The following is a 17371-nucleotide window of genomic DNA, read 5'->3' as shown; positions in this document are numbered from 1 at the left end:
CACTAGTGGACTTTAAGTCAAAGAAAAGCTGGATGATCATTCAGATGTCATATCAGGAATTCTTTTGGTGCCATATGCTTTAAACTAGACAGTGTCTGAGGTCTCTTCCAGGTCTGGAAAACTGGTGACTCTATGACTTACCAAGTACAGTAGAAAATCTAGCTGGATTTGGTATCAGAGGATTCAAATCCTCAGTTTAAATCCTCAACTATTCCACTAATACCCTAAATCACCTTGGGCAAGTTACTATGAGAAGCTACATGTTAGAGAAGACAGAGCATTATACGAAGAGGAATGAAGACCTGGGTTCCAATCCTGATCGAGATACTAACAACTCTTCTCTGAGATTCAGTTACTTCATTTGTTGCCGTGGGGGAGGGGGAGGAAGCCCCAAGATCCCTTTAGGGCTCTATAGCTATTACTCTATGAACTGCGACCCAGTAGATTACTGGGAAATAACCAGCACAGCTAGGATCATGGAAATGAAAACATTGCTAAGAAGTCGCTGCCATCAGTTACCATCATCTCAGAAGGCAGAGAGATGGCAATAACCAGCCTTCATTTCAAAGAATGGATGATGGAGCCCATGTCCCTCACAGTGGTAGAAAAGGGGGAGACTATGGATATAGAATGGTGCCTACATTATCAGGTTATACAAAATGGAAGGCTTTTTAAAGCTATTCCATGGATAACAAAGTTAGAGCTGAAATGGACACTCAGAAAAAGTCTCTTATTTTATGGGTGAGAAACCAGACAAAACTCAAAGGACTTGCCCGGTGGCACACAGTAAGTGTTTGAGGTCGGATTAGAAACCAGGTCTGGACTCCAAAGTCAGCATTCTAGCCCCTACTACTCCACACTGTCTGGGTCTCTGAGTGATCTTGAGCTATCCAGCCTTTATCATGCACCTTTTTGATAGGATTATTTCAAAAATTTCACATAGGAAGATAATGATCCCCAAGGAATACCTTTCTAAATTTCAGGACTGTCTCAAGTTTGAGGGCATATGAAATCATTGTTATTGTATATTCAATAAATATCGTAGTCATAAAGAAACAGATCTTTGGGGTTATGAGACCCAAGATGATATCAGACCATGAATAATTCAAAGCTCAAATACTTCACTCAAACACCACCATAATTACTCAGAAATATAGCTTTATTATTAGAATTTCTCATAGTCTAAAAACATTTTCTTTTAAAACTCTGGTAACAGTATATTCCAACTTCTCTACAACGGACTGGCCCTGCAGTAGGTTGTAAAACAGTATCTTTAAGGAACCTGAACTTAATTAAGACTTTTGTTAAGCATTAAGACTTTGTAATCCAGTTTAAAAAGAAAAGAAAAAAGTTCGAGTCTGAACAAATAAAAAATAGATCAATTTGTTCAATACTGAACGTTTTCCGCCATGTACCTTTGGTGCCACCTACAAAAAGTATCGACTTTAGCCGCTAATGTCTCCTTTAATGTGTACCAACTGGGGCTGGCCACCCAGGGCACCGCCCATAGAGTGACCTCACAGGAGCAAGCCAGGCTCCAGATTTCAGGTTTTCTTCCTTGGCTAAATAAAGCAAGAATAGATCCATGGCACCCCACATGCATGACATCCGTCCTTTTAGCGGGCTTAGACTTGAGCTGTAATTTGTTACTCTTTTTTTCTCATTTTTTAATTACTAATGAATGTATAGAAGACACATCAGTGCTACGCATGTAATACACAAAGTTCAATTTTGTTTCTTCCATCTAATGAGTGTAGAGAGATGAATATTTTCAGGGTGACCAGAATATGTTAAACCTTTCATTGTCCCTGACCCATCTGAATGATAAAGCTGGGCAAAAATGTAGAACAAAGGCCAGCGTGGAATCCTGTGGACTTCACTTGGTCCTTTTGTCCTTGCTCTTAAGTTTATTTATCTACCAGTTAGTAAGAGTTATGGGAGCTGAAGTGTTAGAGAGAGTTCATGAAATGTGTCTTAGGCACAAAGGCTCTCAATCAATGGTGAAAGGATGTTCTAATTCCACGTCAGAAAGCTGGCTGGGGCCAAGGTCTTTGAGACAACACCAAGAGAGAACCAATCAAAACAACAGACTTACTCTTAACCTCTGGGCTTCAATTGACTTTTGCTGATTGCCTGTCTAGGATGCAGGGGATAGTAAGCTTTTTGATGACAAGAATAACTTCAAGATCCTTTAATACACAGCAAAAGACTATGAGTATCCCATCCATCCAGACAACTAGCAGAAGCCCATAGGCTAAAATTAAATCTATTCTTTTGACTGCATTTCTCCAGGCACTAATTCCAATTCCCTAGTCCTAGCTTAAGACTGGACTTGGGTTTAGAAAATTCTTTTAACTCCCATTAAGAGCCTGACTATTGGTGTAAATCTCCCAAAACCTATTTTGAGGATCCTAGCCTACAAAGCCCCACAGGATCTGTCAGGGCTGAGGCAATGAGGCATACCTCTACCCCAATGATGCTCCCTGACCATGGTACAAATAAACCTAGAGGCAAGAACAGAAAAGCTGGGTGAAGCCTGCAGCCCTGCCTTTCCTAAGCATGACTGCCAGCAACAAAAGCACTGCTTATTCATCTCTCTGGCACGCACAGAGTCGCTGGCTTCTCTCTACACATGTCTGATTTTCACGTGACAAAGTGGTACTTAGGGGGATCACTGCTTGTCACTTGGAAAAGAGAGGGCTGTTATTTCCTCTAGGCATGTGAAAAGAAAACTGGAGATGTTGTTGCCATAACTCAAAGGGACACAGAGAGAAAAGTGTTTCTGGCCACTCGACCTGAAACAAAGCATTCATTATCCTGTCATCATATCATACACACATTACCTGGCAGAAAGGAGGGCATGCAATATAGTTAAGAACTCATTGGATCAGTACAGAAATTCTAAAGTGCAATTAGGTTATGAACAGTAAGAATAAATAGTGTCTGGAGCACATCTGGGCCCCAAATAAATATCCATGTTATTTACCAATTTTTTTTTTTTACAACATGACTTTCAACCTAAACAGTGACACTCATGGGCACTTTATCCACCGGACGCCTCCACAGACACGACATGGACACCCCACCTCCACAGCCTAAAAGGTCAAGGGATGGCGACTTTTCACTATGACAGGTTTGAATACTGGGATGTGGAATGGACACCAACTAGTTCCATCTCTCATTGGACTGCTTTTCCAACTAATAAACTCCTCACAGCCCATTCTGACCTCGAGACTAGTTTGGCGCTTATGGCAGTAATGAGCAGAGCCAAAGACTCCGACTAATGTTCATTTAGTTAGATTATCACCGTAATTATATAGGTCACTTAAAAATCACCCCCCCATACACACAAAGACACATCCCTTCCCTCGTCCTCCCTCCCCATGAGTATTGAAAAATAAATGATTCATGTACTTGAGTCATATATACATGGACCTTTGTCTCGTAGATGATCCAGACTCCAGAAGGACATCAGCACTTGGGAGCTTTTTGTGAGGTCAAACAACTCTTTCTGTGTAAAAACCTGCTTCTGGAAGCAAGAGGGGGAGTTTCCAAATGGACCCACCTTAGGAGAAATCGAAGTTACTCTCGGAGGGGGCCCCCGGTGGACTAGAGGGGGCCGGCCAGCCCTCATGAACGTCAGGATAACTTCAACAGACAGGCTAACATATTAGGCATAACAAATACTAGGTTCAAGGCAAGATTCATGGACATACTGATCCTAAGAGTGGGGAAAGCTCTAGGGAACAAAGAACAAGGCAGCCTGGGAAGAAAAGATATCAGAGAGAGATTCACATCCACTTACTACCACTGCCAATAGAGCATGGACTGAGAAGGGAAAGCCGTGCTGATGTTTCTAGCATCTGCAGACCCGGGACAATGCTGAAGAAGGTGGCCACTGCTCAGTACAAGCAGCCGGACCCACGGGCTGATTCCAAATGTCGATTGAATGGACAGAACAGCCACAGGGGACCAAGGAGATGCTAGGAAGATCATGCAGCAGCATCAGGCTGTCTGGGTGCAGAATGTACAGCCGTAGTAAAGGATGGAGATGAACCCAAGTCAGGCTCCACGGGGGAACCGAGGAGCTGGAAGGGACCTAAGTTCAACCCTAAGACAGAACTGATTGACCCAAAGTCACACAACTCAAAAGGAGCAAGGGTGAGATTTGAACCTGGGTTTCTAGACCCCAAATCCGCTGCTGCCTCCAAGAAGAATAACAGAATCCTAGGATCCAGAGAAACATATCCCTATAACCAATGGTTTTATTTGAGGAAACTCGACAGCAAAACCTCAATGAACCAGAAGGCTTGGGAAAATAGGGATTCTGGTAAACTGATTTATTCAAATTTATTTTTAACTCTGAAACTATAGGATTGGAGGATCAAAGAACTGGAACTGGAAGGAAATTCAAAGGCCAGCCAGTTCAACCCCCTTAGGTTACAGATTGGGAAACTGAGGTTCAGTGACTTGTTTAAAGTCACAAGGTAGGGGCAGCTAGGTGGCTCATTGGATAGAGCTCCAGGCCTGGAGTCCAGAGGATCTAGGTTCAACTCTGGCCTCAGATACTTCCTAGCTGCATGACCCTGGGCAGGTCACTTAACCCCAATTGTCTAGCTCTTGCTGCTCTTCTGTCTTAGAACTGATACTAAGACAGAGGGTAAGGGTTTAAAAAAATTTTTTTTAAATCAAGTCCCAAGGTAGTATCGCTTTTTTTTGTTCCAATTTTTGTTGTTAGAGAAAAAACAACTTTATTAAATTCACTTTCATCTTAGTAAGTCAGGGAGTGTAGCTAAATGTTCCTCGGATGGCCGAGGCCACCACGCTACCTTGGATGTAGATGGTCAGCAATCACTGACTAGCACTGTCTACTCAAAGAGGGAAAGGATCAGGTAGAAGTGGCAAGGACCATCAAGCATACCCTGAAAGCACAGAATTGGGGCATTAATACCAATTTGTCTGAGGGATCTGCCTCTAGAACCATGTGGTCCCCAGAGGTGGTTCACTCGATGCTCCCGTTAATTGAGGTTTTCCTGTTCACACACCATTCATGGGTTAATAGTCACAATGTACCAAGGAACTCAGCCAGTGGTTCTTAGATCAAGTTCTTTCCCTTCCTCAAACTCAAGTCTGGCAGCTTGGAGTCCTCCACCCTCTTCAGATGACATTGACGATGGCTGCTGGCTTTTTTTTGACCATTTTTGCCTTGACGTTGACTTTCCTGGCCTGGCCCAGTGGCTCCCCTTTCTTCATCGGTCTCCAGAGTTCTCTCGGGGAATCGGCGAAGTCATGGGCAAACCTAGCTGACTGCACGCTGCCTCGCTCCTCCTTGGCTTTCCTCAAGGAATTCCTTCCCTTTGCATGGAAGTGGGCCCTGAGGTCAGGGTTGTGGCAGGCAGGGTGCGGGCCCCCTCGGCACCTGCGGATCAGAGAGAAACCCAGTGAGAAGCCCTCCTTGGAGAACTTGAGGGACTTTCTTTTTAAATTAAGCTGGAGGGCAGGAAAAAGGCAATGGGAGAGAGTAGAGTCGGGGACACGAAGGATTCAGAGAAACGTGCATGATGCCTTCTAGGAACTGATGGAGCACCAACGAAGCAAGACCAGACCCGCAATCCCCACAAGGACCATGCAATATCCAGGAAAGCAAGCAATGAAAGACATCAGGAACCCGATGGATGGCACAGCCCAGCCCTCACCCCTCTTCAGCCTTGGAACTGATTCTTAGTTCAAGTCAAGAACAGGACCCATTCGTGAAGTCCCTTGGAATTCTTCCTAACTAATCTAGGTGCTCATAAGTGATAACTAGGAGGAAATGTGTTGGACAACTGATGAGGATGACAAGGGGGAGCAGCTAAAATTTATTTAGCATTTTAAAAAACCCTCACTTTCTGTCTTAGTCATATTCTAAGACAAAAAAGCAAAAGCTAGGCAAATGGTGTTAAGTGACTTGCCCAGCTAGGAAGTATCTGAGACCAGAGTTAAATCACATCCTCCCAACTCCAGGACTGGCCCTCTATCCACTGAGCCATCCAGCTGCCCCTATGAAGCATGGTCTGCAGTTTCCTTTGTGTGGGAAGAACTATTTCTAAAGTCTACCCTCCTAACTAGTATCGATTATTTCTGCCCATCACTTTCCCCTGCATTTTGGCATATACCTTATCATCAGAGTAGCTACAGGTCTCCATTGATGTTTAAGAAATAAGAAACATGGTGGTAAATGTCTTCCTGCTCTCTACAGGACATACATGACATGTCGGTGTCATTGTGGGTCTTCGTATATGAATCTTCTCCCAGAGCTCTAACTAGCCATTTGGGTGTTGGACGCCCTCGAGGCCACCCACCGCTGGGAAAGACATAAGCTGGGAGGACAGGAAACTCCTGAGCTCACCTGGGCTCTGACCACAGAAATAAGCCTGCCTTAACCAATGAGTAGGAGTGCTGATCGCAGCTATTTCTATGTTGTAAAAGGAATAGACGTGCTCTAAGCAGCCTAGAGATTTCAGCGCTCAGAGGCAGGTCTCATCATTCTATCCTGCTGACCGCTCAATGGAGACAGCATTCAAGCTGAACCACAACAAAAAAAGGATGCCATATGAAGCCATGCTAGAGTCAAACCTAAATGAAACAATCAAAGCACACAAATATAAGTACATACAGGCATTTGGACTTCCTATTTGAGGCGATGTCTGTAAACTGAGGAAAAACAAATAAGAGAAAAGCATTACTTCACAGCTGAGTTGAACAGTTTCATGTTTTCCTCCAAAAGAACTCTGTACATGTTGAGAGGACCCATTGGGTTGGGCACACTGCTTTCCATATGGTGACTGACAAAAGGCTTTTATAACTGATGCTTTTCTCAAATGGGAGTCCAGCGCAATCTCTCCTTCCATCTGTCTGTCTGTCTGTCTCTCTCTCTCCCATGTATCTTTGCTCTGAAATTTATCCTGAGAAGGTTAAATTGTCCCAACATGTTGGATAGAGCCCCGGCATGGAGAATTAGCAGACAGCCATGGACCAAAGTTACACAGGGTGAGGGGGCAGAAATGAGTGGCGATCTCTACTGGTGAAAGGAGTACCCATTTTGAGGAGATTGTATATCCATACATCTATCAATGTATAGCAGTTCCAAGAACAACTTCCACAAGATGAGGAAAATGGAATTTAAAGCAGAGAAAATAGTTCCATTGCTCTGGTCTACATTTACAGATAATTCGCCATACTTGGCACCTTCGAGGGAAAACCAGACCCAAAAGCTGACTGTCAAAAATGTTATTCCTAGAATGATACTGTGTGAAGACAAATCGAATGCTTGGAACGTTGGCCACTTCTCACTTAGGTTGTTTCCTGTTCATCAAAAATTCTGTAATAAAACATTTGCATTTTCTTTGTGGCAGAGTTCTGAATACGTGCAGACTAACCCACTAATCCCATTCTTTTTTTTTTTAACCCCACCTTCCTTCTTAAATCAATACTAAGTATTCATTCCAAGGCAGAAGAGCAGTAAGGGCCAGGCATTTGGGGTTAAGTGACAACTAGGAAATGAGGCCATATTGGAACCCAGGATCTCCCATCTATAGGTCCAGCTCTCTATCCACTGAGCCACCCAATGGTCCCTGGCCCCATTCTTGTCAACTGGTATCCTCCAATGTGTATAGTTGGAAAATCTTGAACACCAGGACTATGTTCCCCAGAATTCCTTTTGTATTTCTCACCATCCTTTTCCCTTTGTTTATGTGTGTCTTTACGTGATTGTTAAATAACTTTCTGGGACTCCTCCCTCTTCCTTTTCTTTCTTGAGGTCACGGTTTGAGTTAGTTAGCTCCCTTTTAACTCTAGTTTTTTATTTTAATAAATCTTATAAATATAATACTTGAGTTCTTGTATATTAATTTTAATTCTTACAAATGAATGGTCATAAGAGCATCAGGTTTCACTCCCCAGCATCCCCCCACTTCTCCCTAATATCTTTACAAGGTGCTCATTACCCCAAGCAGAGATCAAGTTGACAAGCACAGATCTGTCCATGTCACTCCCCTACTCAATACATTTCTGGGGCTCCCTACTAATTTGAGAATCAAATAACAAGTCTTCTGGTGTTTCAAATTCTTTCCACCCCAGTTCCTTCCCACTTTTCCAGTGTACGTACACCTTCCTCCACCTCCTGACTGTCTCAAACACAAAGAATACTGGACCTCCTGCCCCTGGGTCTTTGAACAACACAGGTCAGTTGAGACACAAGATGGTGTTGCCTCTGTCCCCTCAATGTCCCCTCAATCTTGGGATGCACCTCTCCTTCCTCACCTTCTTCAAGACTCAGCTCAAACAAAAAGCTCTAAAGGAGGACCTTCATCATCCCATCCGCTCTCAGCTGCGGATGGATGCCTTCCCCTTCAAGGTCACCTTGAATCTACTTTGTATGTGCAGGGATGTGTATATGGACACTTGGGCATTTGTACATATACACACACACTATACATATATAGGCATATATGCCTGTCTCTGTGTATTATATGTATGTGGATGAAGGTATCTATCCACAGAAACATATGTATGCATACATGTCATATATGTGACTGTATCTATTATACATATGTGTGCACACATATATACATGCACATGATATTCATAACACGAAGAGATGGTTACTTCCTTCCAAGAGTTCTCATTCTAATGGGGAGGTGGGCAATATATACTTTTTTTTCCAATCCCCAGCACTTAACATATAGTAGATGCTTAATAAGTGTTTACTGTTGGGGAAAGCTGGTTGGCTTGGGGGATTGAGAGCCAGACTCAAAGACAGAGAGTCCTGGGTTCAAATTTGGCCTCAGACACTTCCCAGATGTGTGACCCTGGGCAAGTCACTTAACCCCCATTGCCCAGACCTTACCACTCTTCTGCCTTGGAACTTACAACATTGAATCTAAGATAGAAGATAAGTGTTGGGTTTTTGTCATTCTTTTGGAATTACTTAGAAATGAATGTAAATCTTTATTTAAAACAAAATCGGCCCCATTATTCCAAGCCATTCCACCTAAACAGCTCTGATGTGAGCAGATGGGCTATTAGGTCACTTTGCATTTATAACTCAGCAGCATTTTCATGGGCATGGAGGAAATGTCCGAGTAGGCACATTATATTTTTAGAAAAGCCAGGTGAAAAGAACAAGGGACTCAGAGGAGTCTTCAGAAAGAATACAGAGATGGAAGGGCAGATATGCTCATTTGCAGACACTGTGCCTGGAGGAAGGATGCCTGGCCCAAAGGTTTCACTTAGGGGACCGGTGAAAACAGCCGAAAGCTGGTTGGAGTTTTGGCAACTCAGAGGGGAAGAGATGCCACAGATTCCTGAAGGATCCCACATTGCTGATAATCCTGGCTTTTAAAACAGGGCAGGGGTGAGGCTAAATTGGAAAGAAATTAGTTTAGAAACTCCCAGATATTGGCATTGCTCAGCACGCTCTACTGCTGGCCAGCGTATGAGGAGAGTTAGACGACATGTCTCCTGGGGGGGCTCTGATACCTTCGGCCACCATAGATCATATTAAAGCAAGATGTGTCTATTTCAAAGGGAAGTTGAAAGGAAGAAGTGGGCAGAGGGTGATCTGCCAATGCTGAGTTTACAAAAAAAGTGCGGTGTTAGCTATCCCAAGAAATAAATGACTTCTGCTTTGCGCAGCTCAGGAAATGCACCTCCTCAGATGGATGTTCATTCACATCCAGACAGGAAGGACTTCTCACTGGCACTGAAACCTGTTGAGTTCATTCTTCACCAACCTCTCCCTTCCCCCTGTATTATCCTTGGCTTGTTTTCTGTGGGTTAATCTCATCTCAGCTCTTTGAGGACAGGAGCCAGTTCTTAAGCTTTGTGTCTCTTTGTTCTCTCCATTCTCAACATCTTCCCACCCTTATGAGGACACAAATCAAGATACCATGTTAGGGGGGCAGCTGGGTAGCTGAGTGGATTGAGATCCAGGCCTAGAGACGGGAGGTCCTGGGTTCAAATCTGACCTCAGACACTTCCCAGTTGTGTGACCCTGGGCAAGTCACTTGACCCCCATTGCCCAACTCTTACCACTCTTCTGCCTTGGAGCCAATACACAGTATTGACTCCAAGATGGATACCATGTTAATGCCTCTTTGGGATATATGTTAAATGCTTATTTATGACCCTCCCAAATCTCTATTCCAGATATCCCCCCCCGAAACCTGACTTCTCAAGAGTTCTTCCTCTAGATGTGAGAAAACTGGGAACTAATTGTTGGTAGAAATATGAAGTGATACAGCCATTCTGGAGAGCAGTATGGAACCACACTCAAAGGGCCACAAAACTATGCATACCCTTTGACTCAATAATACCAATATTGATGCTGGATCCCAAAGAAATCAGAGATGGGGGGGGGGAGGATCTACTTGGATGAAAATATTTTTAGCAGCCTTTTTTATAGTGTCAGAGAATTGGAAATGGAGGAGTTGTCCATCAATTGGAGAACGGCTAAGCAAGTTGTAGCATATGTTTGTAACTGTGCCATATTGTTGCCATGAGAAATGATGAACAGGATGAGTTCAGAAAAACCTGGAAAGACTATATAAACTGATGCAAAGTGAACTGAGCAGAACGAAGAGAACGATGTATACAGTAACAGAAATATTGTACAATGATCAACTGTGAAGGATTAAACTATTATCAGTGAAGCAAGTTTCCAAGATATACATGAGGGATTCAGAATGAAAAATGCCATCTACAGCCAAAGAAGGAACTGTTGAAGTCTGACTGTAGATCTAAGCACGCCATCTTCCACTTTATTTACTTTGTGAGTTTTTTTATTTTATGTATCATAAATTTCTTCTGTCATGGCATGATCAATGTGGAAATATGTATTTAATGAAAGCACTGGAATAACTTGTATCAGACTATTTACCCCCTCAGAGAGTAGGGGGAAAGGAGGGAGAGAATCTGAATTGCAAAATGTCAGAAATCAATTGTCAAAATTGTTTTTACTTATAATTGGAAAAAAATTTTAAAGGAAAAAAAAGAATTCTCTCTCCCAAGCTCCACCTCTTGGATTCTCAAACTTTCTTCCAGTTTTAGTTCAAGTACCATCATCTGCAGGATTCCTCCCAGGAGCCTTTTCTACTTACTTGTTCTACTCCGCATTCCCATTATTTAGTATTTATTTTGTACAGATTCCTATTTATCTATTTGTAAACATTAAATACTTATTTGTATATACAAATGTTGCTTCTCCAGATGCTTGGGGACAGGGATTGCTTTTCGTTTTTGTACCTGGCACACAGTAAGTGCTTAAAAACCATTGACCTGAATTCTCTGAGTATCATCATCATAAGATGTCCATTCTTGCCTGGAATTGTGAGGATATGTGACACCCAGGGGTGGAGAATAGAATAGAGGGAAGTCTACAATGAGGTTTAACTGACTCTTAAGCACTCTGGGCTAATAGAAAAGACCTGAGTGGGCTTAAGTGGGCTCTAATATATGGTCAGAATTGTCTCCTGCAGGAATTCTTGGCTGTTTTTTGTCCCCAGTCAAAGGGGCGCCATGATGTAGGTGAGGGGAGAAACATGGCGGGGAAGGGAATGAGGATGACTGTGGGACTCACCAAGTGTTCGCTGGCCCCCTTGCCATGGCCTGAGACCTGCTGGCTTTGATAATACTCTAATTGCTTCTCAGCTAGGTCAACCCGTTGTAATAGGTTCTCGATGAAATTCTGTAGTCTGGCTTTTCCCTGGACTTCCTTCTCCGCAGCTGCTTCCAGGAAATGGTTGAAGGTGACGACTTCTCTAGAAGGCAAAAATGGCGGAACAAAGAATGGAGGAATTTGGTCAGATACATTATACCATAAAAACCTTTCAACCTGGTATTTAAAGCCCATTAAAAGGGTGACTCAAAACTCCCTGTGATCTTATCTCTAGTTATTCCTTCTTCTACACACACACACACACACACACACACACACATACACACATACACACACACACACACACACATACACACACTCATTTCTTCTCCCCTGTCTTCGTACATGCTGTCCTCCCTATTTATAATCCATCCCCATCTTTAGGATATAATACAAATTCCTCCATCTGAAATTTAAAGACCTTTACAACCTGGTCGCAACCTACCTTTCCAGCTTTATTAGACATTGTTCCCCTTCACTCTTCTCAGTTCAGTAGACTGGCCTTTTTGCATTTCCTTACATAGAAGAGTCTACCTTAGTTTACTCATATGTAAAATGGGAGAGTTAGACTAGACTTTGTAACCAAGATCTCTTTCATAAATGAAAATTAAATGATAATAGAAAGGAGTATGTATTTTTCTTCTTCACAAAAAAAAATGACTATAATTAGGGCATAGAAACAAATACATAAAGGCAGAAATACTAAATGCACCTTTTTCAATCCATAATGCAATAACAATTATATTCAACAAAGGTCTTTGGAAGCATTGGTTAAAAATTAATTGGAGGAATAGCTGAGTGGCTCAGTGGATAGAGACCAGACTTAGAAACAGAAGGTCCTGGCTTAAAAATCTAGCCTCACACATTCCTAGTTGTGTGACTTTGGGCAAGTCACTTAATTGTCTAGTCCTTACTGCTTTTCTGCCTTAGAAATAATATTTGATATTAATTCTAAAAAAGAAGGTAAAGTAAAGCTTTTAAAATTAATTGGAAAATAATCAAATTCTAAAGAATAAATACATCAAAGAATAAATCATTAAAACAATCAATAATTTAATTAAATAAATTTATAATGAAGATACAATATACCCAAATTTGTGAGATGCAGGTAAAGAAATAATTTGGGGAAATTTACATTTATAATTATAAATATCAATGAAAGAGAGAAAAAAACAGATGAATGAATTAAATGTATACCTAAAAATAAAAACAGAAAAAGAACAAACTAAAAATGCTCAATAAAACACCAAAATGGAAATCCTGAAAAATCAAAGGAGATATGAATAAAATTGAAAATAAAAAAGACCATTGAACTAATAAATAAAACTAGGATCAAGTTTTATGAGGGGAGGGGACTACAAAAGAATTATATCATTCAACTAGTTTTATTTTTAAAAAGAGAAAGCAGAAAAGCAAATTGTCAGTATCAAAATTGAAAAGAGTGAATGCATCAACAATAAAAATAAAATTACTAGTGATAGTAAGAAGAGAAGGAAAAGAAACTGAAGGAATCAAATAGGCAACAAGAGGAAAAAAAACTCTCCCTCTTTTCAGATAATATGGTGGTATACTCAGGGAACACTAGAAAGGAAAGCAGCCTGGCAGGACCAGATTTCAAACTATATTATAAGGTGGTTTTCATAAAAAACAATCTGGTACTGGCTAAGAAATAGAGTAGTAGGTCAGTGGAATAGGTTAGGTATATAATACACTGGAGTAAGTGACCATAGGAATCTAGTGTTTGATAGGTCCCCAGAGCTAAGATTTCAGAGCAAAAACTTATCATTTGACGAAAATTTCTAGGAAAACTGGCAAGCAGTTTGGAAAAAATATGTTATAGACCAAAATCTTACACCATATACCGAGATAAGGACAAACTGGGTTCATGATTTAGACTTCAAGGGTAACATCATAAGCAAATTAGGGAAGCATAGAAAATATAAATTATCATATCTATGGATAAAATAAGAGATGAAGAGGATTATGGGAAGTTTAATGGATAATTTAAATGAAATTTAAAAGGTTTTCCCAAACAAAATCAACTAGAAGGAAAGCAGCAAACTGGAGGAAAAAATGTTAAAGCAAGTATCTCTGACCAAGGACTCATTTCTCAGACATATAGGGAACTGAACTAAATTTATATAAACAAAAGCTGTTTCCCAATTGAAATGATCAAAGGATATGAATAGGAAATTTTCTGAAGAAATCAAAACTATGAATAGTTACATTAAAAAAGGTTTAAATCACTATCAATTTAACAACTTAAATGATTATTAAGCAACTCTAAGGAACTACCTCACACCTATCAGATTGGGTAGCATTACAGAAAAAGAAAATGACGAATTGAGGGACTGTAGAAAAATAGGGACACTAATACACTATTAGTAGAGTTGTGAACCAGTCCAACCATTCTGGAGAACAACTTGGAACTATGTGCAAAGAGTGATAAAACTATTTGTGTCCTTTAACCCTACATTGGTTTCCCAAAGGGATCAAAGAAAAAGAAAAAAGACAAATATGTACAAAAATATTTATAGCAGTTCTTTTTATGTTGGCAAAGAAATGGAAATTGAAGGCATGTCCATCAATTGGGGGATGGCTGAATAAGTTGTAGGTAATTGTTATGGAATACTATTGTGTTATAAGAAATGATCATCAGGATAGTTTCAGAAAAAACTGGGTAGACTTGTATGAACTGATACAAAGGGAAATGGAGCAGAACCAAGAGGACATTGAATACCAGAAAAGCAACATTATAACAATCACCCACTGTGAAAGAATTAATTATTCTGATCAAGATAATTCCAAATTATTTGTGATGAGAAAATTCTATCCACATTCAGAGAAAGAAATGATAAATTCTGAGTTCAGTTTAAAGCAGACTTTTTTCATTTTTAATGACTTCTTGCCTTTCACTTTTCTTTTTTGTTTTTGACAACATGGCTAATATGGAAATATATTTTGTATGACTTCACATGTATAAGTTATATCATATTGCTTGTCTTCTCAAGGGATGGAGAAGAAAGAGAGAATTAGGCATTCAATTTTTTTAAAAAAATTAACGTTAAAATTAATTTTTAAAAAACAGAAAGATGACTAAGTAAAAGCTAATGGATTTAGCCTTTAAATTTTAATTGTTAACTTTGGTGAGAGCCTTTTCAATCCATGGGTGATGGAAATCAGATTGCAAGGAACTGAGAATGAGTGGGAGGTAAGAAAGTAGAGACAAGTGTGGACAGCTTTTTCAAGGAGTTTTGCTATGAAAAGAAGGAGAGATGGTTGGGTCATGTAAAGATTTTGTTGTTTTTAAGTGGGTATGATGTGGGAAGATTTGCAGGCAGTAAAGACTGAATTAACTGAATTTCAAATTTTAACAAATATTTCTTCTTTTTAAAGATATTTTATTTTCAAAATTACATGTAATAATTTTCTACATACATTTTCTGAAATGATAAGATCCAAATTGTATACCTCCTCCTTTTCTCTCCCCCTCCCAGAGATGGTTAGCAATTCAATCCATGTATTATCATGCGAAACATACTTCCATATTGGTCAATGTTGTAAAAGAAAATTCATATAAAACCAAAACCCCCAAATAAAAATACAAATAAAACAATGTGAAAAATAGTATGTTCAATCTGAATTCTAACTCCAAGAGTTCTTTCTCTGGAAATGGATAACATTCTTTGTCCTAAGTCCTTCAGAATTGTCCCAGAACATTGTATTGTTGAGAGTAGCTGTCTTTTAAAGTGGATCATTGTACAATATTGCTATAATTGTGTGCACTGTTCTCCCAGTTCTGCTTATTTCACTCTGCATCCGTTCATGGGGGTCTTTCCATTTTTTTTTTTAATTCATACCTTCCACCTTGGAGTCAATGCTATGTATTGGCTCCAAGGCAGAAGAGTGGTAAGGGCTAGGCAATGGGGGGTTAAGTGACTTGCCCAGGGTCACCCAGCTGGGAAGTGTCGGAGGCCAGATTTGAACCAAGGACCTCCCATCTGTAGTCCTGGCTCTCAATCCACTAAGCTACCCAGATGCCCCCTTTCCATCTTCTTTTTAAATCATCCAGTTCATCATTTTTTACAGCACAATAGTCACCATATACCACAATTTGTTCAGCCATTCCCTGAATTGATGGAGAGATCTTCAGTTTCCAAATCTTTACCACCACAAAAAGAGCAGCTATAAATAATTTGGTACAGGTAGGTTCCCTCCCCCTTTTTTGGAACTTTTTTGGGATACAGACCTAGTAATGGTATTACTAGATCAATAGCTATGCAGAGTTTTATAGCCCTTTGGCTATATTGCCCTCCAGAATGCTTGGATCAGTTCACAACTCCACCAGCAATGCATTAGTGTCCAAATTTTGCAACATCCTATCCAACATCTATCACTTTACTGTCATATTGGTCATCTGATAGGTGTAAGGTGGTACATTAGCATTGTTTCCATTTCCATTTCTCTAATTAAGAGTGATTTAGAACATTTTTTCATGATTATTGATACCTTTGATTTCCCCTTCTAAAAACTGCTTGTTCAAATCCTATGAGCATTATTTATTATCTGTTACTCAAATTGTCCTTTAAAATAAACTCATGAAAATTAAAATAAACACTTAAAAATAAACATGATATAATTAATAATAATTAAATTTTTAAAAAATAATAATTAATAAAAATAAAATAAACACTTTCTTTAAGGAAGAACTCTCATAAGAAGGGAGAGGTGACACTCCTCCCCATTAACTAAAGTCAAAATGTAAGAATCAGAAGGTTAGAAAAACAAGAGCAGATCAGTTTAATTAAGTCTAGGGATATTTACAGACCTGCTTTGGGGGGACTTGCTCTAAATTGATCCTAAGGGGTTATTCTAGGGCCTCTACTTCCATTTCTTATTGCTTTTAACAATTAAATCCATTTTTTACTTATTTTTGCCAACAACTACAACACTTCTTTAAATTATAAACTATCTGAGCTTTGGTGGAAAACTCACTCATTCTGAGCATGAGACTTGGAGTCAGGAACACCTGAGTTCAAATCCATCTTCAGCTGTGATGCCCTGCATGAGTCACTTAACCCCTGTCTATCTTGGACTTTTCATCTGTAAAAGATGGATTCAAAAGAGCCCTAAATTAAATAATGTTTGTAAAGCACTTTGCAAACCTTAAAGCACTATATAAACATAACCTATTATTTTATTATCAGAGTGCCGGACTTTGATTAGGGAAGAGTTAGCTGAGATACTACTAGCTAGACCTTATTATGAGGGAGCCAGGCAATCCAGTGGATAGAGCACTAAGTCCAGAGTCAAGCAGTGTGCTAAGCGCTATAGGTACAAAGAGGGTCAAAGGTAGGATTTGATCCCCAGGCTATGACTCCAAAGCCATGGTGCTTTCTGTTTAACCTCAGAACTGGAAGATCTTTGGTTCCTCCAAATGAAAATGCAAGTTCCCTAAGCATTCAGCACCCAGTTCCTAGGCAAATGGGTACTGGGTGCAGAAAACCACTTCCTCACCAACTAGCACCTTCATTTGGCTAAAAACCGGAATCAGGATGACCTGAGTTCAAATATTGCTTCTGATATCTATTGTTCTATTAACTGGCTGACCATAAGCAGACCATGTAACTTGCCTAAGCCTTTTTTTCCCCATCTGTAAAATGGAAACAGTAGTTT

The 17371-nt window shown here is 40.2% G+C and overlaps 1 protein-coding gene across 2 annotated transcripts in view; it reads right to left on the bottom strand.

The window, feature by feature from the left end:
- Positions 1-1141: 1141 nt before the first annotated feature.
- ZNF365 (zinc finger protein 365) overlaps positions 1142-17371 on the bottom strand; it is a 35103-nt gene continuing 18873 nt past the window's right edge. For both annotated transcript variants that reach the window (XM_001362909.4, XM_056795976.1), the window contains 3 exons: positions 11618-11798; positions 6656-6693; positions 1142-5419 (listed from right to left, as the gene is read on the bottom strand). In XM_001362909.4, the coding sequence (XP_001362946.1) occupies positions 5158-5419; positions 6656-6693; positions 11618-11798 (481 nt within the window). In that variant the 3' untranslated portion in view covers positions 1142-5157. The remainder of the gene's footprint in view (positions 5420-6655; positions 6694-11617; positions 11799-17371) is intronic.

The sequence above is a fragment of the Monodelphis domestica genome, chromosome 1 (assembly GCF_027887165.1).
Source record: "Monodelphis domestica isolate mMonDom1 chromosome 1, mMonDom1.pri, whole genome shotgun sequence".
In the NCBI taxonomy this organism is placed as follows: domain Eukaryota; kingdom Metazoa; phylum Chordata; class Mammalia; order Didelphimorphia; family Didelphidae; genus Monodelphis; species Monodelphis domestica.
This window is presented reverse-complemented; position numbering and strand designations above follow the sequence as displayed.